Source organism: Trichosurus vulpecula, chromosome 3 (assembly GCF_011100635.1).
Source record: "Trichosurus vulpecula isolate mTriVul1 chromosome 3, mTriVul1.pri, whole genome shotgun sequence".
Taxonomy (NCBI): Eukaryota; Metazoa; Chordata; class Mammalia; order Diprotodontia; family Phalangeridae; genus Trichosurus; species Trichosurus vulpecula.
Window position 1 is genome coordinate 99,608,448 of NC_050575.1, and position 25,216 is coordinate 99,633,663.

Genomic DNA, 25,216 nt, shown 5'->3' on the forward strand with positions numbered 1-25,216 from the left:
ATGATAGCTTTTTATGGTAGGATTCTTTATGTTTGTTTGCTCATCCTTCCAGCCTACTTCTTGACTTTAGACTTGATGTTAGGGCTAGGCTCTGTGCACTTCTGGAGGGAAGGTCTGAGCTGGTCCTGTTGCTGCTTTCTTTGGCTGTTGGATATAATTCTGGAGACCTGTTCTTTTTCGGTCTGGTATTCTTGCCCTTTTTATTCTTCTGCAGGCTTCCAACTGGGCTAGAAGCTAGAGCTGAGACCTTGTTCTGCTCCTGGGATCTGAGCCAAACCACTACTACTTGCTTCTTTTTTTAATGGAATAAAACAAGCATTTCCATAACATAATAAAAACGATGATTGCACATGAAGCTGCAATTCAACTATGTACAACTTGCTATTCCTTTTAAATATATAATAAAGTTTTCATGAAAATTTCTATTTTTCCTTCCCTCTCCCTTCCCTAGAGATGGCTACCTTAGACACAAATATATACATATATACACATATATGTATAAAATATAAAATATAAAAATATGTATAAAATATACATACATATATGTATAAAATATGTATAACAATATACACACATACACACATATATGTATGCGTATATATGTATGTAAATTATTCTTTACTTCTATCTATCAGTTCTTTCTCTGGAAGCAGATAGTGTCTTTCTTCATATGTCATTTATAATTAATTTGGGCATTTATAATAGTAAAAATAACTTATTCATTCAAAGTCTTTCTTAAAACAGTATTGCTGTTACTACATACAATGTTCTCCTGGTTCTGCTCATTTCAATGCTCTTCATTATGTCTTGCAAGTCTTTCCATGTTTTTCTAGGATCCTTGAGCTCAACATTTCTTACAGCACAGTAGTATTCCATCACAATCATACAATCCATCTTGTTCAGCCATTCCCCAACTGAGGGGCATCCGTGCAATTTCCACTTCTTTGTACCTGTTCCTCTCAGTACAATGCCAAGGGCTTATGCTGGGGCAGACTGGGGGACAGATTCACTTTTCAGTCCACCATGGATATGTGACCTAGAACTGAGTAGCGGGCAAAGAAGCGGTGGTCTAAAACCTCCACTTATTCTGGTGTACATCCTCTTCTTGGGCAATAGAAGGCTCCACGTGACTATGGCTGACAAGAATATGTCCCCAGTGTCTTCAGACTTCTTAATCTGTCTCCATATGCTAACCTGAGCTAGGAAAAGGACTTCCTGTAACTTTGCTTTGAATTTCCCAATCAGTATTTAGTCCGGTGCTTTTCTAGATCTGTTTGGAGGAGTAGTTTTGTTTGTTTGTTCGTTTGGGGGATGAGGTGTTGCTGTACTGCTCTCTGATATTCTGCCATCTTGGCTCTCATTTTGACTTCGTATCCCTAGCACCAACCCCAGTGTTTTGCACATATAAATGCTTAATAAGTTAGATTGAATTAGAATCTAGAGGTCAATGCTGAGCTTGGAGAAATCAGTATTAATAATAAGAACATAGGCAGCCATAGAGCTTGAGCTGCATGTGCCCCTCCCCCAGTAAGTCCTTGGTTGGTCTTCCCTATCTATTCTTTGCTACAAAGAAAGAGGTTAACAGTATCCATCAACTGGGGAATAGCTGAACACATTATGGAATATAGATGTAGTGGAATACTATTGTGCTGTAAGAAATGATAAAGAGGATGGTTTCAGAAAAGCCTGGACAGACATATGAACCGATACAAAGTGAAGTGAGCAGAACCAGGAGAACAATTTATACAATAAAGGCAACATTGTAAAGACAATTTTGAAATACAAATTCTCACCAACCATGATTCCAAAGGACCAAGGATTAAGTATCCTACCAATCTTTTGAGAGAGAGGTAGTAGACTCAGGGTACAAATTGAAATACATTTTTTTTATTAGTAAGCATTTATTTTCTCTCTGTTCCATCATCCCTCCTCCTACACACACACACACACACACACACACACACACACACACACTCACACATCGCAAAATCTCATAACAAATATACATAGTTAGGCAAAGCAAATTCTCCACATTGGCCATGCCCCAAAATGTGGACAGTTATTTAGATTGTGAACTCTTTGAGAACAAGGACTGTCTTTTACCTTTCTTTGTATCCTTAGTGCCTAGCATAATACTTGGCACAGAGCAAGCACTTAATAAATGTTTATTGACTAACTAAGCCATAAGGACAGGTTTGGGATAGGAAGACAAATGATTGAATGTAAAAACAAAAATCATCAATAAAACATTCTGTTTTGATGTGGTTTCGTTTCCTCCTCCTTGTTCCCCTTGGGAGGAAAATTCTCTTATTTCAGCCAAACCTGGGTTTAAGGAAATCCCATTCTCTCCTCATCCCTATAGTCCTCCTCTTTGCATGTGTATTGGAAGGCCTTCCAACCTCTCCATGGAATGGGTACTGCCTCCCAGGCCAGGGGCTCAGATTGACCAGGTATTCATTCATTGTTGGGCTAGTAGGAGAGCTCCTATGCAGCAAACAGGATATGTCAGTTACGCTCAAGGACAAGCTGGGGTTTGTAGTGAAGAGTAGAGGCTCTTTACCTTCATCTTGATCCTTAACCTGGGCCCTGCTAGAGGAAGAAAGGGGAGCAATCTTCTTCTCTTATGGTAGGAACACTAGAATCCTAATTTCTCCCTTCTCTTCCCCCATACGAGTGGAAAATGGTGGGTGGTTCTTTTAAAGGTAAAGAAACCATCTTTGAGACTTGATTGGCTCAAGGTACTAATGAGGAGTCAGGTTACTGATGTCATTTCCTAGCAACTAAGTCCAGAAGAACCACTGGAAGCTGATGCTTGGCTGGTAGACCACGATGGACAATTCAGAGGCAGCAGGGAAGCTTCTCTCAAATGAACCAACTTGGGATGCACGTCCTCAATGCAAGTGCTTGCTGAATATCCCACTCCTGCTATGACTAAGTCAATCTTCTTTTGCTTACTACCAAGCAATCTGTGAGTTTCTCATTTTTCTTCCAATATTGAACATAAACTACCAGGGCACCAGCCTGAGTCAGACCCAACCCAGAATACCACTCCTTGAGCTGAGGATGGGTCTCTCCTACCACCTGGACGCCCAGGGGAAGGTGGGGTCCTTGGGTTTCTTGCCTGATAAGATTCTAAATCATAGGATCATAGGATTTAAAGTTGTCATGCACCTTAGATGCCATCTACTTCAACCTACTCAATTTACAGATGAGGAAACGGGCCCAGAGAGAAGTGATTCCTTTTCTCCCTCCTGTTACACCCCCACAGTTGCCACATTGGCTCAAGGCTTCTGTAGGCCAGGAGTCCTAATCACATGGCCAGGAGGAGGGGAGGCTATTTCTGGGCCCAGGTAGAGCTCTATTTCACCTTTTCCCATCCCACCCCCAACACAGATGGTCTGAGAGCTGGAAGGAAGGTGTCCTGTCAGTGGCAGCAGGATTGATGATAGACGCCCTGCTTCCCCAAATGTCCCTTGGTAGCCTAAGGACGGAGAAAGAAGAAAGAACTGACAGAAACAACATATAGCTGGACGGTGGAGAGGTTGGGCTGTTTATTTCACCAAGAGAATGCAAAAAAAAGAGAACACAAAAGGGAGAGAAAAGATTCCATAGTGGAATTTGGGCAGAGGAAATAGGAAGTGTCTTCCTCCTTCTCATTGCCCCAGGAAGGGCCACATCTGGAGGAAGCCCAAGGGCCTCAAGTAGGCATAGTGGCTTCTCTCCCTCCGTAAAAAGAGCCATGGTTCTGGGGATGGGTCAGGTCAGGCTAAGGCATGGCTCACTCTCTGCATCCATGTGACCTGGCTATGCCAAATGCCAACCTGTCCCGAGGGGCTCTCTCCTGCCTGGAGCTGGGAGCAGACCTCCTTGTCCTCCCATCCTCCTGGCTCCTTCTTGGCCCTGGCCACGAAAATATCAAATAAGGAATGGCTTATTTGTACACAAAATAGCACTCTGCAAGGCACTGGTATGGGAACAGCCTCGGGGTCAGCTGCTCCTTCACAGGGTCACTGTGTCTCAGGAGGTCACCCCCTGTAAGCCCTCATCAGACAGTGGTTTCTGGCAACCCCGGGCCCGGCACCACTGATTTCCTGGCTCTGTTCTGTTGACGTTCTGCTCTCCTCTTCCAGCCTTCTGTCAGTCAGTGAGCTGTGTGGGCCTCTCTTCCTGGGTTTGTGGCCCCCAAGCTCCTACCCTGGAGCCCTTAGGCCAGTAGCCCCAGGCGGGTGACTTTGGCAGAAAGGAAGGAGTGGATGATGAAAACGATGGTTTTGGGGCAGGAGTGAAGATCCAGCTGCTATAGGGGCCAAAGAAACCAGAGTCAGGGCAAAGCTGCCATCACCTCCCCAAGGCCCTTTGCAGACTTGCCAGCCCCGCATCAAGGAAGCCTGGGCACACACACACACACACACACACACATACACCCTTACCCCTACCAGCCCCCAGCAGCAGTCAATAGGCATGGTTCCTAGGAGCAGAGCAGAGATATCCCACAGAGGGGAGGAAGTCCAAAGAAGTAAAGGACCTCAAGGGCATTTACTTTAATCTCCCACCTTTACAGCCTCCCTAAAAGGGGATCATCCAGCCTCTACTCAAACACCTCCCATGATGAGCTCACTACTCCCCCCAACCAGTCCTGTTGTTAAATAACTGAGTGGTAGAAAGTCCTTTCTCAAAATGCATCTCCCTCCCTCCCTTTCTTGGCAGAGATGAGAGATTGGAATGGTGTGGAAGAGGTAGAAGAGATGGGTGTGGAACACTCCATATGCCATCAGAAACAAGTGTTGTGTTGGTTGGCTTTGCTTAACTGCTTTTTTTTCTTTTTTTTTCTATTCTTTGTTACAAGGCATGGCTCCTTGGGTAAGGGGGAGGAGAAGAATATACTCAGAAATGAATGTCAGGTAAAAATAAAAGAACTTTTTTTAAAAGTTGCAACATGGTTAATATGGAAATATATTTTGCATGACCTCACATGTATAATGGGTACCATATTGCTTGCCTTCTCAATGGGTGGGAGACAGGCTGGAGGGAAAGAATTTAGAACTCAAAAATTTTGTAAATGTTTAAAAATTTTTTTAAAGTTTTCATTTTTTTAAAAAAAAGGAAGCTAATTCTTCCCCATATTGAACCGAAATTTGACTTCTTGTAACTTCTACCCATTGCTCCCCTAGTTCTACCCTCTGGGACCGAGTAAAACAAATTCTTCTTCAGCATCCAAAATCAGCCTTTCTAATGTCTCTGAAGACAGCCATCATATTCCCTCTAAGTCTTTCATTCTAGGAGAAACATTCCCAGTTCAGCAATTCTCATGATATGGTCTTGCATTCCCTCCCTATCTCAGTTACGTTCTCCTTGGAATGTGCTCCTGCTTAACGATGTCACTCCTAAAATGTGGGGCCCAGAACTGGACGTAAAATTTTGGGTCAGGGCAAAGGAGGAGCCAAAGCATCTCCAGCTCAACATGCCTAAAAACTGAGTTCATCTGCTCCCGGGGAGGGGCGCCAGCTCTGAGAGCCAAGCCTGCTCCTCACTTCCCAACTACCCCATTGGACACTGTCTTTCCAGTCACCCAGACTCAAAATCTTTGCCTCCTACCTCCTCACCCGGAATCCAAGCTCCACTGATTTTGCTTCCTCCCTATCTTTCTCCTGCATACTCAGTGAGGCCACCTCTCTCAGACATTCACCACCAACATCTTACTGGGGCTGCTGGTCTGCGTAGTCTCCTAAATAGCCTCACTGTCTCCACTTTCTTGCCCAAGAGCTTAGAGGGGGATCACAGGATAATAGATTTCAAGGTCTTCAAATTCAAACCTCCCCTACCCACCACTGCCATTTTTGCAGATCAGGAAGCTAAAGCACAGAGAGTACAAATGGACATATTCCTTTCCCACTAAAGTGACAGAAGCACTCAACCCACTGTCATGTCATATGTACATATTCCTTCAGATGTACATATTTTATTTATGTGACTTGACCAAGGTCACACAGCTAATAAATAGGGAAGCTAGGGGGTATAGTGAATAGAGCGCTGAACCTGAAGGCAGGAAGACTCACCTTCCTGAGTTCAAATCTAGCCTCAGCTGTGTGACTTTGGGCAAGTCACTTAACGCTGTTTGCCTCAGTTTCCTCATCTGTAAAATGAGCTGGAGAAGAAAATGGCAAACCGCTCCAGTATCTTTGCCAAAAAATAATCCTCAAAAAAACGGGGTCACGAAGATTCGGACATAACTGAAATGCTTGAACAACAAGAAGTCAGGATTTGAACTCAGGTCCTCCTGAGCCTTATCTGATTCATTTCTGTTCCCAAACCCACCACCAGGCACACAGTAGGTGACCAATAACTGCTTGATGCTGCTAATAAGGCTGTCAATGCTCCAAGACTCCCCTATCAGAGCTAGAATCTAGCCAGTCTTCTAGGTAGGACACAGGAACTGAAGAGGGGAAGGGGAAGGGGAAGGGGAAGGGGAAGGGGAAGAGGGAGTAAGGGGCAAAGGAAGCTCCAGGCAAGATGACGCCAGGAAGCTCTTGGGCCTTGGGGAAGCAGCCTCAAGTAATCATCCCTCTCCCCCTTTTGGTCTCCTCAATACCCCCCAGCCCCCATGGCCCACCAGCTCTTCAGTCTCCTCCCCTCTCCCTGCGAGCCCCAGGAAGTGGAGGCCACTCACAATCTCGCCCTCAGCACCCCCAAAGTCCAAGAAGAGCAGACTGGAGCCATCGTCGGATGACATCTGCAGCTTCTCGAAAGGTTCCTGCAGCAACAGGGCCTTGGCCAAACCTGGCTCCACCGCCCAGAGGGTGAACCCCTTGTCGATGTGCACGGTGAGGCTACAGGTACGCCCATTCCATGTGCAGGCTGAGGAGGAGGGGACAGGAGGGGATGAGGTGTAGGCACACTCCAGAGGCCAACTCAAGCACAGCTCCCACCCTAGCATCCAGGACAAACGTCAGGGCATGTTCCTCACGGCTCCCCTGCCCCAGAGGCTGCCGACCACTCACCAGAATACACAGCCCTCTCCCTGGGCACCCTCTCAGATTCTGACCTGTGGACACCTCCTGGACAACCTCTGCAGAACTGTGGCAACCATCCACCAGCACACCAGAATACACAGCCCTCTCCCTGGGCACCCTCTCAGATTCTGACCTGTGGACACCTCCTGGACAACCTCTGCAGAACTGTGGCAACCATCCACCAGCAGGCGGGTCCAGGTGGCCAAGTCCCGGGGTGACTCCACGCTGAACAGGTGTGTCTCCACACCTTGATGGGTCCCCGAGCGCAGCACGAAGGATAGCTCTGGGTCATAGAGAACAGAGCCCTTGGAGGGACCTGAATGCACCAGCCTGAGAAGGAGGGAGGTAAGACACTTTAAGAACAGGCATTCCCCCCACCCCACCTTTCTGCCTGCTCTGTCTGGGACAGGTAAAAAGTCCTGCTATACGCAATACAGCTGCCAAGGGATCAGAGATCTAGAGTCAGAAAGGGGCTCTAGCAGCCATCTAGCCCAACCCCCTCATTTCACAGAAGAGTTGGCCCAGGGAGGTGAAGGGATTTGCCTGACGTCACACAGGTAGTAGAAGTATCAGAAGCAAGGTTTGAACTCGGATCTTCCTGGCTTTGAGGCTAGCTATCTTTCCACTGCACCACAGCACCATGCTGCCACTCTGGAGGTGCCTTGAACTGGTTCCTCCAATCCTGTATCCATTGACTCTATTACCCTTACCATGGCCTGTGTTCCTGCTCTGAAGCCCACTTGGCGGGGGCTGGCTATCTCTATTGCCATCCATGTTTTCTCCCCCTCCTACAGTCCTGGACGACCTTGCCCGGGTCCCCATCCCCTGGTCTGAGGCATCAGCATCTCCAACAACACAATCTTTGTGGCAATGGCCAGCTCCCCTCTTCCTTCCTGTCCCTGGGCCAGGCATGTCTCTGCCCCTCTGCACTGGCCATCATCTACTTCAGGAGTGAATTCCCATCTCTCATCTGCAGCTTATTTTCTACAAAACTCTGCTTAAATAGTGCCCTCTACACAAAGCCTTTCCTGCTCCCTCCAGCGATAGAGATCATTTCCCTATGCCCAAAATTAACCTCATATCTCATATGTACATGTTTTGTGTACACTTGGCAATATTCACGTTGTCTACCCCCAGTAGAATGTAAGTTCTTCGAAGGAAGAAGCTGGTCCATCTTTGCCTTGTTGGCACAGTGCCTGGCACACGGTGGGCACTTCATAATGCTCGCCAATGGAATGACTGATTGAAGCTCTAAGCTTAGATGGATAGAGCCGGAGGAGACTGGACAGGGATGGGGCCCCTGGCCTGGGTTCAGGAGGTACCTTGTGGCAATGAGCGAAGAGCTGCGGGTGGGTGCGTTGAGGGCATCTCGGTTCTGGGGGAGATTGCTATAGAACAAAAGGTCCTTCTCCGTCAGGACGGCCAGAACAGGCTCTGTCCCCCCGCCTGGGAGCTATAGGACAGAGGGAAGAGCTTAGGTGACTTGGGGGATAAGGACCAGAAGGAAAAGGACAAGGCAGGGAAGGGAAGGAGAGTGGCAAAAAGGAGAGGAAACAGGATGAGGGGCCCAGGGGGGAGGGAATGCCCTGCCTGAGCCAGAAGGGGACAGCCCCCCCCGCCCCCAGCCTCATGCAGGCCACCTGCTCGGTTAGCCAGCCTATCCGCTTGATTTCCTTGCTCCCAGCAACACCTCCAGCGCCTGTGAGCAGGGCCTGCAGTTCATCAGTGACCCAGGGCACGAGGACACTGATGTTAGCCTGGATGGCAGCCAACCATGCCTGAGCACCGGCCTCATCCTTGGCCCTCAGGAAGAGGGTGTCACGACCATCTGCAGAACGCAGTTCCAAATACCTGCGGACAGAGGCCGATTCAGGGACAGCCGGCTCGCTGATCAGCAGCCCAGGCACTTACCACCCTCCACAACACCCAAGAAAGCTGGACGTTACCATGCCACTGAACACATACTGTGATGCCAACACCACGCTGCCCCCCAGATACATGGATAAACTACAGACAAACACCCATCACACAGACCACACACAGGGACCCCCTCACATACCTCTCACATCTCACACATCAGCACCGCCCTGGCCTACACATGTGCACAGATATAATAGCTAACAATCGTTAACATGTATATAGTGCCTACTATGTGCCAGGCACTGGGCAAGTGCTTTACAAATATTATCTCATTTTCTCTTCGCAACAATGGGAGGCAGATGCTATTATTATCCCTATTTTACAGACGAGCAACTGAGGCAAAGAGAGGTTAAATGACTCGCCCAAGGTCATATAGCTAGTAAGGGTCTGAGGCTGGATTTGAACTCAGGTCTTCCTGCTCCAGGCCCTGCTCCACCTAGGCAGGGCATTCCCTCCCCCCTGGGCCCCTCATCCTGTTTCCTCTCCTTTTTGCCACTCTCCTTCCCTTCCCTCCCTTGTCCTTTTCCTTCTGGTCCTCATCCCCCAAGTCACCTAAGCTCTAACACACATGAGCACCCCCAAACAAGGATCTCTGCTTCTCAGCTCTCAGAATTTTCTCGGGCCAAACCCAATGCCTAGAATGCACTCCCTCCTCATCACCACCTCCTGGTCTTTCGGGTCCCAGCTAATACCCTACCTTCTACAGAATCTCTCTCTCCCAATCTCTCTAATACCTTCCCTCTGTTGATTATTTCCAGTTTAGGCTGTATATTCCTTATTTGTATGGAGTTGTTAACGCGTTGTCTGCCCTGTTAGATTGTGAGTTCCCTGAGGGCAGGGACGGTTTTCACCTTTCTTTGTATCATCTCTTCTTAGCACAGTACCAGACACGTGATGTTCATTGACTGACTGACTTATTGCCCCCCTCCTAGGCTAACACAGCAGCTCAGGACAAAGGCCTAGAGCCGTGGAACATCTGAGCTTGAAGGACCTTCGAGGTGATCTAAGAAATTAGGAGACCAAAACCAAGAGAAGGGATGGGACTTGTTCAGGCTCACGCCACTAGTTAATTGACAGTCTAGATTAGAATCCAGGTCCAAGTGCTTTCTGCTGCATTGAGCTAATATTTCTCAGGCCCTGATTGGTCAGGGGAATGTCAGGTCTCCTGGTCCCCTCACCCTTGAACCTCCCAGCCATCTGATAATCCCAAACACCATGCCCAGTGATGGCTCTTTTCTCTTCCTTCAGTCCCCACAACTCACACTAGCAATCATTTGACGTCAGTCAGCCTCAGGTTCTGTGCTCCAGGTCTTTACCTATAAAGTTTGGAGCCTGTCTTTACCTATACTCACCATCCACTCCCCAGCAGAACCTAACCACAGCCATCCAATCTTTCCTGGGGCCCATCCTCACCCTGCACTCAGCATTCACTCCCCACTGGAGCCCACCCTCTCCTGGGCTCAGGGTTCAATTCCATCCTGGGGCTGGTCCTCACCTGCGCTCAGCATCAGGGGGGATACACCTTCTCGAGACATAGGCCATCTTCAAGGAGACATTTTTCCCCTCCTTGAGATCCCGGGGGCAGAGGGTCGGGGAGGAGGCAGTCGGTGACTCCCAGCTTACAGTAGCCCCTGACGACGAGTTCTTGAAATATGGCGAGATCTCCTTCATGTACTTGACTGTCCGGGGAGACAGTGACAAGGGGTCACACTCAGCTGGTACACCAACATAGAGCTTCCTTACATCCGGGGGCTTGGTTTCCAGAGCACCAAGTCTTACTACAGCAAGATCACGCTCAGCTTGACCCAGCCCAGCTACCACCCAAGGGCACAAGACTCTGCAGGGAATCAATCCTACACAAAGGACAGGGGACAGAGCTCTGGGCTGGGAGCCAGGAGACCTGGGTTCTAGTCCTAGATCAGAGACTCACTAGCTGTGTGACCTCAGACAAGTCACTTCCCTATTCTGGAATTGCTTCCTATCTGTAAAACAAGGGGGTTGGGTCAAAGATCTCAAAGGGTCACATACAGATGTGGGCAGACACAGAAACACATGCACAGCTACATCCTCACACACTCAGAGAGACACAGACTCCCTCCCTCCTTCCCTCCCTCCCTCCTTCCTTCCCTTTGTCTGCCAGCTAAGACCAGGATTCATTTTTAAGGCAAGAAGCCACACACCAGGAGAAAGAAACATCTTGGTTTTAAGAAGAAAATGTTAAATCCCCAACAATTCCATGTAGGGCTGTCAACAGCAGGAAGAACCCAAGGCTGGGAGTCAGCAGGCAAATTCAAATCCTAATGATGCTTCAATTCTGTTGCACTTCCTGCATACATAACCTTGGGTAAATTATGCTAGTCTTCTCTGGGCTTCAGTTTCTACACCTGTAAAATGAGGTAACTGGGCATTCTATAATCATGCAAATCTCCAGATGAGAAATGAGGCCATTCCACAGTGCCTGCCCTGGGGAGGGGGTGGGGGTGGCCTTTGCTAGGCTTACCAACCTCCTGGCCTCGACTCTGTGGCTGGTGCACAAACCTTCGAACAGGCCAGACTTCTGGCCACTCTTAGCAGGAAGCATCTGGCAAGGCCAATAAACAGGAAGGAAAGGTTCCAAAGAGAGGCCATGAGCCCCATTTGCCTATTCCCTGGGTTTGATCAACAACAGGAAACCCAAGGCTATGGAAAGCCTGTGTATATAGGTCTGATACTTGCACGAAATAGGCCTGTATCTTTTCTGCATCTTCCCAAAGTACCTCGCCCATAGGAGATGCCCATAGGAGATGCCCTAAAATTATTCTGTAGACTGAGTAACCTTTAAGAGCTGAAGAAAAATAGAAAGCAACCCACCCTAGGCCAGGCCATCCCTTCTCACTAGGTGCCCTGTGTCCCACACAGCCTTGACAGTGTGGGACAAGCAGAACATGCTATAAATGGCTTTCAACAAGCTCCAGAGCTGGGGTCTTGGGTTACACACACGCAGACCCCATAGACACGTGTCCTGGGCCTGAATGCCTAGCTATAAAAAGATTTGGCTCCGAGCCTCCCTCCCCTCTCTCATTTCTGCCTGAGTCATCATTCTTGGCAGCAAGGGAGCCCCAGGGGCAGCTGATGGGTCCACCCTCAGGAGGGGCTGTAGTTGAGATCTCTGCTGCCCCAGCAGAGATGATGAGCCTCCTAGGGAATGTCTCCACCCAAACACTCAATACACATGATGGCAAGGACTAGTGGACATAGCCGCCGGATAACACTATCACTGTTTGACCTTACTGCCAAGCAGTATCATCCCTGGTCACCCCCAACACTAAATACTTCCCCAGGGACTCAAGATCTTTGAGGGAGATAGATGGGGCTTCTCCTTTGGTCTACGTATGGTACAGCCCAGTGGATGGAGCTTTGAGACAACCCCATTCCTAAGTCACCTCATGAGATCATCATGAGCCCTCACTTAGTGAAAAGAAGCTAACCTCAGAGCCTGTGAGATTCAAAGTAAAGCATTTCTGCTTTGGGCTTCCTCCTCAGGGGAGACTTAGAGGCACGACCAACCTTAGGATGCTAACCCTAGGCCCCACAAAAAGAACACTTAGCCACCAAAAGGTCAGAGTGGGCCCATAACTACAGACCTTCTCTTCCTGCCAGTCTCCGCCTCCTCCTGTCTCTGGGGGCACATCACATGTTTTCAGGTCAGGGAGCTGCCACCCTGATCCAAGGGCAATGATCACCAAATCCCAGAAGTTCAAAGCACCTCTAAACCTGTCCATTTGAGAGCCCCTTCCTCCAACAAGCCTCCCCTGATTACTCTGGTCCATACCAATCTCTGATTTTCTCACCTCCTCCAACAGAGCCTATTGCTCACAAGTGAATGCACATCCCCTATCCTGCCTTATGGCTGCTTATGAGTCTGAGCCACAGGGGTGACACAAAGCCAAGCTGGGGACCATCTTTTCCACTTTCCTCATCCCTCAGGCAGGACCAAAACTGACAGGCTGTGGGTCCAAGGATCGAATCTCCTGAGGTTTGGCCTTAACTCAGCTCTTCCCTTGACTTCAATTGCTGCTCTCTTCCAATCTGGGCTGAGTCCGAGGTCAATTATGAATGCTTTCTGGAAGCTCAGGCCATTACTAGAAGTGTGGACCCCTTTGCATGCTGGCTGTGGAAGGCAAGAGAGGTAGGTACAAAATCTGTTTCTTTTGCTCTCCCACATCCCTGACTCCACAGAATGCCCGCAGGCCACGTTCTATGCCAAGTACCAGGCAGTTGAAGCCTCATGGCAAGTATCCCCTCCCCGAAGTGACTGAATTAGGGTGCTGGCAAAGAGAACCCAAATTTTCTATACTAGAAAACAAATAAAGAGAGTAAAGAATTCAGGATTAGGCAGGGCCAGGCTGGGCAGGGGTCAGGAGGTATGGACATCCTAGGGCAGGGGTGGAACCTTACAACAGTGGCAAAGGACCTCCTAATGCCTAGTAACAGGGAAGGCTTGAGGGCAGCCAAGTTGGGCAGGCAGGAAAACACTCCCTTCTCTATTTGCCCAACAAGTGACAAGCCATGCTTCCTCTGAAGGGACTTTGCAGTTCATGGTCCACACATGCATAATTCAAGCCCAGCTTACCTAACAGGGGACCAGAATCGGGAAATTAACAGAATCCTAGAATGTCAAAGCCAAGAGGGACCTTGAAAAGCATCTGATCCAATCCCTTTGTTTAGATGAGGAAACAGGCTTGGAGAGGTTAAATGACTTTTCCAAAGTCACAAAGGGGCAAGAAAATACCACAGATCCACGCTTGGGCATGCTAGGTACCCAAGAGGTCATGGAAACACCAGCCACAGTGCCCAAAATGGCTCTATCTTGCTTCAGCTGAGTTCTAACCCCATTACCATGACAACAGCCCCAATAAGGAAAGGGGGCCTAGAACTGGGAGAAAGAATTTCTATCTTGTTTAGGAATGGGTCTTTAGGTATGTTTAGCCTGAGTCTAGGCATAGTTGGCATTCAGTACACTTTTGAACTCTGATTAAAGATTGGTTGAGGGGGGACAGGACTGGTTTCAGTACCCCTGGCACCTCAATTTTCCAAACAATGTGAACTCCTGAAGGTCCAGTGCTCAGAGCCTGACCTACCCTATCCACAATGCAGAGGCCAGAGCTCAAGGCACGTCGTTCCTGGATCTGAGCCCTGCCCTTCTTCCCCAAATGTTCTGTGCATGTACATACTGTTCAGTGTTCCCTAACTGCCACCCAAAGGATAGTGGGACCAGAGTGGGGGCAGGTCTCAGTGCACAGAACATTTACAGCTAAGGAATGTTGGCAGCAGTCCAACATGTCGGCTCTAAAACCACTAGCCATGGCCTCATTCGCCCAGGGATTTCCTGGCTTTGCCATATTTTGGGGGCTGCTCTCTGTCTTCTCTGGTGCTAGAAATGGAATGGCATCTTCCTCAAAGTCTGCTACCCCCAGAGAGCTCTCTGGACAAAGAAAGCTCTTTATTTCCATTTTGGACCCAGGACTGCATCATTCCCAACCTATTAGGCAGTCACTCACAGCTCTTTCCATAGAGCAGGTCTAGCCACAGAGCCAACCAGACAAGGGAACTGGCTTAAGCAGAGAGATCCCATGAGCTCCTTCAGGGTGGCATGGCCTGGCACTTCAGGGTGGTGGAGGGAAGATGTCCATACACACACACACACCCATACCCCCCCACACCCCCTCTTGATGCTCAGGGGATGCCACTGTCACACCACAGACCCATCATCTTGTTGGCCTAGGGATGTTAGATTCAGAGATTTCTGCACACACTGCAGTCTGGGCATTCCACACCCTCCTAGGCCTGAATAGAGTGCCAAGCTGCCCACTCCTCCCATCTGCCCTTGTCTTTTGAGAACAGGCATTGGAAAATTCTGGGAGTCACAGCTGGGGGCCACAGGACAGGCTGACTCACCTGGCAACCTGCCCTGATGGGAGGGATCACCAAGGGCCCGTGGAGACAAGGCTGAGCACCAGGGAGGACGAGACAGGAGAGGTGGGGGAGTAGGGCAGGGAGCCTGTGTTACTGGGTCAGAGGTGCACCCTCCCTACCCCCATATTAGGGCAGGGGCTACCACATCATGGAATAAGGACTGACTAGTCCAGGGTCAGCAGTGTGCCAGGTGGCACCCCTTCCTCCCCATAGTTTCCATGGGCACAAGATATACCCTATAGCTCTCAAACAGCCCTTTACCCCAGCAGGCCCAACCAAGATCGCTTCTGATCTTGCACACTCTGTGGAAAGGAAGAGACATGAGCAAAAAGGGGTCCATAGGAACGATACGATTCCCTAACTCCTGCTCAGGTTAGAAGAAGCTTCCAGATTTGAAAACAGAAGGGCCAAGACACAGTCAAAGCTTCAGACTCTGCCCCAACCAGCCGTTTTCTCTATCTCGAAGGGCTCTCCAGAGATCTTGGGATATCTGTTATCACCACCGTGCCTGATCCCTGAGAACCCTTGATCCTCTCTCTACCTGCTCCACAGGCAGACAGTCCTACTTTCCTTGGAGCGATAGTTTCTCTAAGAGAACAGGAATAGGCCTTAGATCAAGCCTCAACCTATTGGGTCACTTGATGGAACACTAGCTTCCTAAAGTCAGAGAGAACAGAGGTATTGGGCTATAGGCTCCCAGTGGGGCTACAGTCTCAGCTATCAGCCTGGGTACTGTTGAGCAAACCTACCCTTAGCTCTATGTGCCCATGACTGACAAGTAAGTCCTAGGAGACGTGGGTTATTGTGGTGTTTGTCCTTCATTCTCAAAGAGGACTGTGACATGAGGGAAACGATGCCATGACGTTAAAGTGAATTGGATTTAAGTGAGGGAGGGCTGTGCAAAGTCACCAGCCTCACTTTCACCTCAAGAGCCATCTGGGTCCAGTGGCAAGATATAGATCAGGACTGGAGATATAGATCAGTGCCCTGAATGCAGTTAAAGATGCTAAGGTCTTTAACAGGTTTCAGTTTGACAGAGGCCGGAAGACATGGGGGAGCCCTTACCAAGGTGGGAAGCCCAGTGGACCTAGCTGCCTGCTTCTCCCAAGGGCACTGCTCATACTTCACACTGATTCCTTGGATCAAAGGACTCCTACTGAGCTGCTCCAATACCCATTCCAAGACTTAGAATAATAGAATGTCCCAGCTGGAGGGCCTTAGAGACCACTGAATTCAATACCTTTATTTTACAGACTGGGAAACTGAGGTCCATAGAGAAGAAAGGACTTGACCAACCTCATACAACAAGTTGGTTACAGAGCTGAGACCAGAACCCAAGACCCCAGGCTCCCAGCCATGGTCTCCAATATCTTAGTTTCTAAAAACAGAAACCAAGGGAAATATTTAAATATGAAAAATATGTAGTTTTTCCACAAACAAATGCAACGAATTCAATGAAAAACCCTGAGATCCTAGGAAAACTTTCCCAGGTCCATGGTGAGGAAGGTGTGAGGAATGTCTAGGAGCAGGCAATAGGGCTGTCTCCTCCCTAACACCCCCTCACCAACCCGTCCTCCCACTGCTTACCCTCCAGAACCACCTCCTTGCCGGTTTTCTTGAGCACCTGCACTGCTTCATCATGAGTGGCGGTGGAGAGGTCCCCACCATTCACGGACAGGATAGCATCGCCCACAAACAGAGCCTCTGTCTGGTCAGCTGCCAGTCCCTTAAAGATCTTGGAGATGAGAATGGGCATCTTGTTCTCTCGGCCACCTGAGGATGCACACACAGGCACGTATACATATAGGCACACACCGGAGATAAGGAGATGGGCACCAATGTCAGGGAATCAGGGTGACGGGTATTAAATAAGTACCTACTAGCATTGTACTAGGGAAAGCACAGGAGGAGGCAGGAGGATCCAAAAAATGGAAACAGAGCCCATTAGAGCTGGAAGAGACCCCAGAAGTCATCAGTCCAAGCCTCTCCTTTTACATAGGAGGAAGCTGAGGCTGGCAAGGGGGAGTGACCTGCCCAGGGTCACACAGTAAGTTAGTGGTAGAACCAGGACTAGAACCCAGGTCTCCTGACTCATTCGGTTTTAACAGTTCTCTCCCCATTTTATGGATGGAAAGGTTGTGGCCTAGGAAGAGGAAGGGATTTATCACAATCCCAGAGAGCACATTAGATTCAAAAGACTTATTTAGGGGAAAGGGTATGTGTGGTTAGGGGAGAATGGGAGTGGCCTCAGCTAAGAGGCTTTATGGCCTTTGGACCCTGAGACTTTGTTAGTAGGAGGAATCCCTCCTAACACAGGCCAGACCAGAAGGGATGGCTCCAGGTTCATGAGCTGTTCCCCAAAGCCAAAAGCAGAGAAGGGAAATAAGTGGAACTTTGAGCAGAGCATTAGCCAAGGCTGTCATGATCCTTCAATAGCCAGACTTCCAAACCAAGCCCAGGAGAAATGACTTCCCCTGAGGTGACCGAAAGAACCCATCCCCAAATCCATGAGAGAACTATCAATATTGGGTCCTTCCCACTTGGAAAGGGCAGGGGTCTGTTCTCAGTGAAGATCTAGCTGCCCAGCAGTGAGCAAAGGTAGAGGAGGATTATGGGGTCCTAAAGAGCTGTGGGCTGAGGATCAGGAGACCTTGGTCCTAGTTTCTTTGATTGCTATTAATTTCCTGTGTTACCCGGGATAATTTATCTCCCCTCTTTTTTTGTATTTTATTTTTTTGGAGGGGGGAAGGCAAGGCAGTTGGGGTTGTGACTTGCCCAAGGTCACACAGCTAGTAGGTGTGCCAAGTGTCTGAGGTAGCATTTAAACTCAGGTCCTCCTGACTCCGGGGCCAGCGCTCTGCTTACTATGCCACCTAGCTGCCCCTCCCTCTTTTCATTCTCTACAAAATGATAAAGGAGTCAGTGTAAGGTCCTTGCTGCATCTGATGTTCTATGATGGGAAATTCTATCCTATGACTAGGCTGGCATTCTATCCTGCCATTCACACATCAGTTTGTGATACTCTAACTCTGCCTCTAATGGCTCTTACTGCTGATGCCTGGAAATGTTTTGTCTATTCTCTGTTAAAAAACCATCTGTGACCAGAGATGTCTTAGTATGGGACCCAGGATAAAGGGGCCTTCAGCCCTCTGGGGACTGTTTCCCTATCCAGACCCAGGAGCATCCACATAGCTCTGGGGGGAGAGAGAAATTAGGAGAGAGAAGTCAGGTAAAAGAGAGGCTAGGAAAAAAAGAGAAATGGGAGAAAGACAAGAAAGTGGGAAAATAAGGGAGCGGGGAGAGTAGGGGAGATGGAGAAGCCAGGAGGCTAGAGGTGGCGGGGGATGATGGGCTAACATTCCCCCACCCTTATAATGGCCCTGAGATGTCAGCCTAGAAGCCAGACCTTGCCTTTGTGGAAAGTTGAAGGACAAGGCAGATGGAGATGGCAGCATTGCTGGTCTTGGAGCTGGGAGCCCTGGGTTCCAATCCGGCCTCTGATATTCCCTAGCAAGGTTTTTAACTTCTCTGAGGTTTCTTCACATGTAAAATGGTAGAGAACCTACTTCATAGGGTGGTTTTAAGACTCCAGTGTGATACTGTAAGAAAAGCTTTGTAAGCTTTAGAGCCTAACATAAGCAGAGCATCGCTGGGAGTAAAAAGGTGGGAGGGTCAAGGAGAGCTGTGTACTGGGGCACAGGCTGGGAGAACTGGCACAGCAGCAGGCAGAGGGAGTCCTGCCTCACTTCCAGCCAGGGCCAACAGGCTGGGCTGGAGAGTTAAGACCACAGGGACAGGCACTACCCTGTGGGGGTTCCATGGAGCTCCCAGAGACTCAGACTAGGAAGCGATGAGGCTACCGTTGGAGCCAGGCTCCCAGCCAGTCCCCAGACTGGGCAGCCCTCCTCGCGGAGGCCCTGCCCACCAGCTCAGCCTGCCAGGCCCCGCTGTCCCGTGAAGTTTGCAGAGAGAGAAACTGGGTAAGAACTTGCGTTTGTCTCTATGTGGCCTGATCGAGATCTTCAAGGGCCTGATCGGCTCCCACCGCGGTCACCCTCCCGCAAATGCTGCGCCTACTCAGGGGACCCCGACAGTCAGACAGTCAATCAGACAGACCGACGGGGCAGTCCCCGGCAGAGTGCCCCTCACCCTCTCGTCTCCGTCGCTCTCCCATCCTAGGCTCCTTCACCTTCAGCCCGGCTCGGCTGCCCGCCCCACGTCCCGCCGTGTCCCCCAGCCCGTGCCCCTGGGGCCGCTACCTTTGATGCTGATGCCCAGCCCGCCCGCCTCTTGCTTCACCACGCGCACGGTCCGCTTCTGGTTGAGCAGCGCGTGGGGCAGCGGCGGCGTTGGGGGCGCTCCGGGGGCCGCGGGCGCCCCGGGATCCGCGCCGTTGAGCTGGGGCAAGGACGCGGACGCAGGCTCGGAGCTCGAGCCCGGCCCCGGCTCAGGCTCGCCGCTAGCCGGCGCGGCGCTCACCGTCACCACGTCCGCTGCCAGGCTGACCAAGACCCGCAGCCAGGGCCCGGGCCCCGCGCTACCCGGAGCGCGCAGCTCCAGCAGCCCGCTCTTCGGGGAGCGCCTACCCGCCGCCATCTTCGGAGCCAGGGAGCCAGGGAGCGAGCGAGCGAGGGAGCGAGCGGCCAGCGAGCGCTCCGGCCCCCTCTCCGCCCCTCCCCGCCCCTTTTCTACCCTCCCTCCCCGCCCCGCCGGCGGCCCGGGGGCACCGCGGGGGAGCCCAGGAGCGCGGGCACCGGGCACCGGGCCCGGCCGCAACTCCGCCCCCCGCCCCTCGGCCGGGAGAGAAAGGGATCCCGGTCACCCCTTTCTCTCCCTTCCACCGGATCTCCGACCCAGATCCCAGTACTGGACGGGGCGGGTTCTACTGGCGTTCGTCTGCACGGGCTACGTGTTGGTGCTGGAGGAAGCGCTCGGATGCCCCAGTGGAAGGTGGAAAGGGGGACTGACCTCCACCCTCAGATAAATGGGAGCAAAACGAAGACCATCCCCTTTGGAAGGCCCTCTTTCCAGCCTGCTCCCTAATTTTACAAATCAAAAGACAGGACCAGAGAGGGAGATGATCTTGGCCAAGGTCACAGAGTTAATGGCAGAACAGGATGATGGATGGAAGGCCAGGCTTGACCATGGCCATGGCTATCCTGTACCAAGTTTGGCTGCCTCCCTATGGCCTCTAGGAGAAAACAGAAATTCCTCTATTTGGCATCCAAAGCCCCTTACAACCTGACTCCAACCTATCTTTTTAGATAAGTTATTCTTCCCTCCCTCCCACTCTCCCACCCGGAAAATACAGCATTTTCAGCCAAACTGGCCTACTTGCTACTACCTAACTAGAGGATATATCAGTATTCCATCTGGCCTCTCTGTGCCCTTTCCCAGACTTTTACCCCATGCCCAGATTCTCTGTCCTCCCTTTCTTGATTCCAAATTCAGGGCTCTTTCCACTTGACCTCCATCAGCCATAGACTGGTCCCTCTGGAGGGAGGTTGGTGGCGTAGATGTTTGACAGTGATTGTGAGAGAGACTCAGTCTTCCCTAGAGTTGGATTCAGCAAGTAAAGGGTTAACCCAAGAGCTAGCTGGTCTGACAGCCTTGCTATCTGAGTCCTCTTTTAGAAACCTGCCCCTCACTCCCTTAGATCTGTCAAGCTCACATAGAAATAGGAGCCACTAATCCATACATAAGGAATCCCTCAGGGATACATATTGACTTAGCTTTAAAATGTAATATATCTATATTTTATTGTATTTTAATGTTTCTGTTAAATTTTACCCAATTACATTTTAATCTGGTTCAGGCCACTCAGGAGTGTATTGTCTGCCTCCAACATGTATTTGACACCTCTGCCCTGGACCATGGGGCTTCAAAGAAAGATAGATTCATAGATTTTGAGTTGGAAATTACCTTAGGGAGCTCATCTAATTCACCTCTTCATTTTACCAATGAGGAAACTGAGATACACAGGTTAAATGACTCACCCGAGGTCATGCAGGTAGCATATAGTGGTTGTGTCAGACTGTGACAGAATCACTGGGCAGATGGGCTTTGCTCTCAGGACTGAGTGGGCATAATCTGATTACATCACTGGTCATAGCTTTATGTGGCATCAACAGCCTTGACAACCCTTATTGGGGGGGAAGGGTAGCTGTTCCTCTGTCCCACCTGGGGGCCTCCCTGGCACCATCGTTACCATTTCCCACCTAGGCCTTTGGGTTTTTAGCCTTTCTCCCTGCAGTCAGGGGCAATAACTTTCTCAGCCAAGAGCTAAACTAACTCCTGCTGAAAAGCTTTCAACACAGCACCTCCGTCCTCTCCACTGAGAGTTTCTGCTCTTGTTCTGATCTCTTTTCTATCCTGGTACCCTGGGCTGGGCTAGATAGCCCCAGGACATTTAGAGTCATAGATGCCCAACTGCCTTTCAGACATCTCAAACTGGACGTCCAGTGGACAGTAGTCAATATGTCCAAAACAAAACTCATTATTTTTCACTCTAAACCTTCTTCTCTTCCTACCTTCCGTGTTACTGTAGAGGGCAGCCCCTTCCTCCCAGTCCCTCGGGCTCACAACCTAGGAGTCATCCTGGATTCTTCACTATCTCCCCTCCTCCCCATATCCAAGCTGTTACCAAGGCCTGTTGATTTCACCTTTACAACATCTCTCTAATAAGCCGCCTTCTCTCCACTGCCACCACTAGCACAGGCCCTCATTACTTCATGTCTGGACTATTGCTGTAGCCTGCTGGTCGATCTGCCTTCCTCAAGTCTCTTCCCACTCCAATCCATCTTCCATTCAATCATTAAGTTGATTTTCCTCAAGTGAAGGTCTGATCATGCTATCCTCCTACTCAATAAACTCCATTGGCTATTGCCTCCAGGATCAAATGCAAAGTGCTGTGTTTGGCATCCAAAGTCCTTCATAACCTAGCTCCCTCCTAATTTTCTAGTCTTCTTATACATCAAATCCCACCTTGTATTCTTTGGTCCAGTGATACTGGCCTCCTGCTTGTACCACAAACAAGACATTGCATCTCTGGCTTGTCCCCTATGCCTGGAATGTTCTACCTCCTCTGTTCTGACTACTGACCTCCCTGACTCTTAAGTCCCAACTAAAATCCCACCTTCTACAGGAGGCCTTCCCCAGCCTCTCAATTCTAGTGCCTTCCCTCTGTTCATTATGTCCTATTTATATATGTATATAGAATATATATTTGTAGGTTGGCTCCCTCATTAGATTGTGAACTCCCTGAGGTCAAGGACTGTCTTTTGCTTCTTTTTGTATTCCCAGCACTTAACACAGTGCCTGGCACACAGTAGACACCTAATAAATATTTATTGGATGAATAAATGAATGAGTGTAGAGCTAGAAGGGCCCTCAGGGATATCATTTAGTCCAACCTTCTTTTACATACAAGGACTGAGGCTTGAAGAAGTTGTGACTTGCCCAAAGTCTGGCAGTCACCAAGCATTTTTTGGAGTCCTTACTATGTGCCAAGCACTGTGCTAAGGGGATATATAAGGAAAGGCAAAACATGCCCTTGTGCATAAGGAATATACAATGCACACTAATGTACGTGCCCAGATCCACCCACAAATGGATGAGGGATAAATCCATGCAGCCTCTCCTGGGGCCATCGCCTCCACTTTCTCCCCACCAGTAACCCTGTAGAATCTAGCTTCTCCCCCAAGTCCCTCTGCTTTTGCCTTTATCTTGCAGGAAAATAGGGCCTCCACTCCATTTTCTAGGCTGCTCATGTTCCCAAGCATGCATCCTCCTCCTCCCCAGCTCCCTCTATGTACAATCTTCTGCTATTAGAATATAAGATCCTTAGGGGCAAGTGGCAAGCAGAGGGGCACAGAGCCTGGTCTACAATATGGCTTAATGAATGCTTTATCTGTCTAATGGAATATCACAGCAGGCAGATAGCCAAGAGCTGAGTTAGGAAGCCAAGTCCATTCATCTCCACTGCTTAGGGCAGCATGGCACACCAAAAAAGCACATTGGTCCTAGAGTCAGAGGACCTGGGTTCAAACCCATAACTGAGGATACTACCCAGGTGACCCTGGGAAAGTAATTTGACTTCTCTAGACCTCAATTGCCTTATCTATAAAATGAGGTTGGACTAGGTGAACTGTGGGGTGTGGATCTGTGATCCCGAAAGTCCTGTCTAGCTCTCTCAGGATTTTTTTTAATCCTAGCCTTTCTGTCCTCATGCACAGCTGTAATCACATTGTTTCTCTGCTCAAAACCATGCAGTGTGTACCCCACTGCTTACTGAATAAAGTCCAAGCCCCTTCTTGTTGCACTCAATCACTCGCCTCCATACTTGTCAGCCTCATTCCCACTGACTTTCTCCATTCATTCTACACGATATGACTCACTATGCTTTGTATGCATCTCATCCTTTCCTGTCTCTTTGTCTTTGCTCATTCCTCTCCTTCTCCACCTGTTGAATTCTTACCCTGCTCCCTGAAGCATCCCTTGATGCCCCTGGCTAAAAGTCATTTCTCCCTCACCTGATCTCATAGCATTTTATACTCATATGCACTTGGAGTTTATTGACTTCTAATCTGTTTTATAATTATCCCTGGCTATGTCTTAATTCTCCTGTGTGAGTTCCCAGTCCCTGGAAGGGTCTTTGCCATTCATTTTAAAAAGCTGGCTCAGCTTCAGTAGGAACCCAGAGGCTACTATGACAGGTGGCCACTGATCTCTGAGGCAGCTCAGGCAGGGCCTGTCCAAGCCCAAATGGAGACACACTTGAGCAACTGTACTGATATGGAGAGAGCTAGAAAACACCCTCTCTCCTTGTCCCAAGTCACACATATATTGAAGGGGCTACCTTCTGGAGACAATGTCAATACCTTTTTGAGAAGACTCTAGTGTGGGACTTTCGGGCCTTATAGAAGGGGTCCAGCACTTTTTGGCAAGTCTTTGGGGGTGATACCAGCCCCTCCCATTCCAGCAGATAGGCAGGCCCCAAATTCAGAGACAGGCCTCATGACCTGGTTCTGAGAGACAGTACCTCAGCACTTCAACCACCATAAGTCAACAAGGCCCGATCTGAGTCAAGCAAGAGGGTTGGTGTGCTCATGGTGCCTGCCGTGATGGCCACCTGTGCTGGGTCCCTTGGGTACATCTTGGCACAATGGGGAGAACTCTGGACTGAGAATGCAGTGACTAGGGCTCAAAGCCCTCTCTCACTTGCTGACTGGGATCTGGGTACCTCTGAGCCTCTGCAGTGCCCAAATGGAAATGACTGTTACAGAAGGGGTTGGGGGTGGGGATGAGTCAGGGGAATGAAGCCTGAAGGGGGTGGGTCCAGGACCACGGCTCAAACTTCCCTCCCCTTTTGCTCTCTGGCCAAAGTCACTGCCTCCCCTGCAGCCAATCCAGCCACTTTCCCAGGCCCCAAACTCAAGAGCTGGGTCCTTGAAAGTCTCCCCACGTTCCCACAAGGGAAACACTTAATGAGAGTCTGGGCCCCAAGTACAACCTTTGAGCCTCTTCTCTCCCTGAGGACCCATTGTCTTTCTATTAGCAGAGCAGAGAAGAAAAGTGAAGGGACCCCCTGGAAGATAGACAGGAGGCTGAAAGGGGCTGTGTCAGAGACCCAGAGCAAGGTTGTCAGAATGAGTGAATGAGGGTGTGAAAGGATGTGTGGGTCTATGTTTCTGTGTGTGTGTGTGTGTGTGTGTGAATGTGCCAGCATGAGTGTATGTGTGATCGCCTGTAAGTTCTAGAACGTATATGTGGTCATGTGTCTGCTTGTGCCATGGTATACCTAAATCAAGGAGTCTTGTGGATTCTGCGATGGGCAAGCCTGAATTTTTTTTTCTCTAAACTAGGGCTGCCCAACCCTGATTCCCCAGCTCCCAGAGAAATAAAGCAGCCCTCAGCAGCCCCTATCTTGCCCTGCCAGACTATTTGATTCCAATGAATTTGACAATGTCCAGGTTTTCTCCCCTTACCAAGAAAGGGGTACTATAAAGAGACCAGCTTCTCTCTAACCAAATGAGGGTACCCTTCAAATCCAACATCCACCCATTTCCATTTGAAAAGTAAAGGGCCTCAAAACTCTTTAAATCAGGGATTCTTAACTATTGATCAGGGATCCACAACTAAGATTTTAAGGGGTCTATAAACTTGGATGGAAAAAAAATTACATCTTTATTTTCATTAGCCTCTAACTGAAACTCAATTATTTAAAATATTTTTCTAAAAAGGGGTCTATATATAAGCTCTACCAGCTAGCTGCTGAAGGAATCTATGATACAAAAAAAAAGATTAAGAACCCCAGCTTAAAATAAATAAGG

The 25,216-nt window shown here is 49.4% G+C and overlaps 1 protein-coding gene across 1 annotated transcript; it reads right to left on the bottom strand.

The window, feature by feature from the left end:
* Positions 1-3,523: 3,523 nt before the first annotated feature.
* On the bottom strand, positions 3,524-19,590 carry SNTA1 (syntrophin alpha 1). Its single transcript, XM_036748327.1, has 8 exons — positions 19,145-19,590; positions 16,473-16,658; positions 10,426-10,609; positions 8,651-8,861; positions 8,333-8,463; positions 7,144-7,340; positions 6,668-6,855; positions 3,524-4,297 (listed from the first exon to the last, which is right to left on the bottom strand). The coding sequence occupies exons 1-8, from the start codon at positions 19,479-19,481 to the stop codon at positions 4,205-4,207; spliced, it is 1,527 nt and encodes a 508-aa protein (XP_036604222.1). The 5' UTR covers positions 19,482-19,590; the 3' UTR covers positions 3,524-4,204.
* Between the last annotated feature and the right edge of the window lie 5,626 nt (positions 19,591-25,216).

Coding starts and splice junctions, on each gene's coding strand:
- SNTA1 (XM_036748327.1), bottom strand. CDS start 19,481: ATGGCGGCGGGTAGGCGCTCCCCGAAGAGCGGGCTGCTGGAGCTGCGC. Junction 16,659..19,144: donor GCTGGGCATCAGCATCAAAG/GTAGCGGCCCCA, acceptor GTGCATCCTCAG/GTGGCCGAGAGAACAAGATG. Junction 6,856..7,143: donor TGTCCAGGAGGTGTCCACAG/GTCAGAATCTGA, acceptor CCTCCTCCTCAG/CCTGCACATGGAATGGGCGT.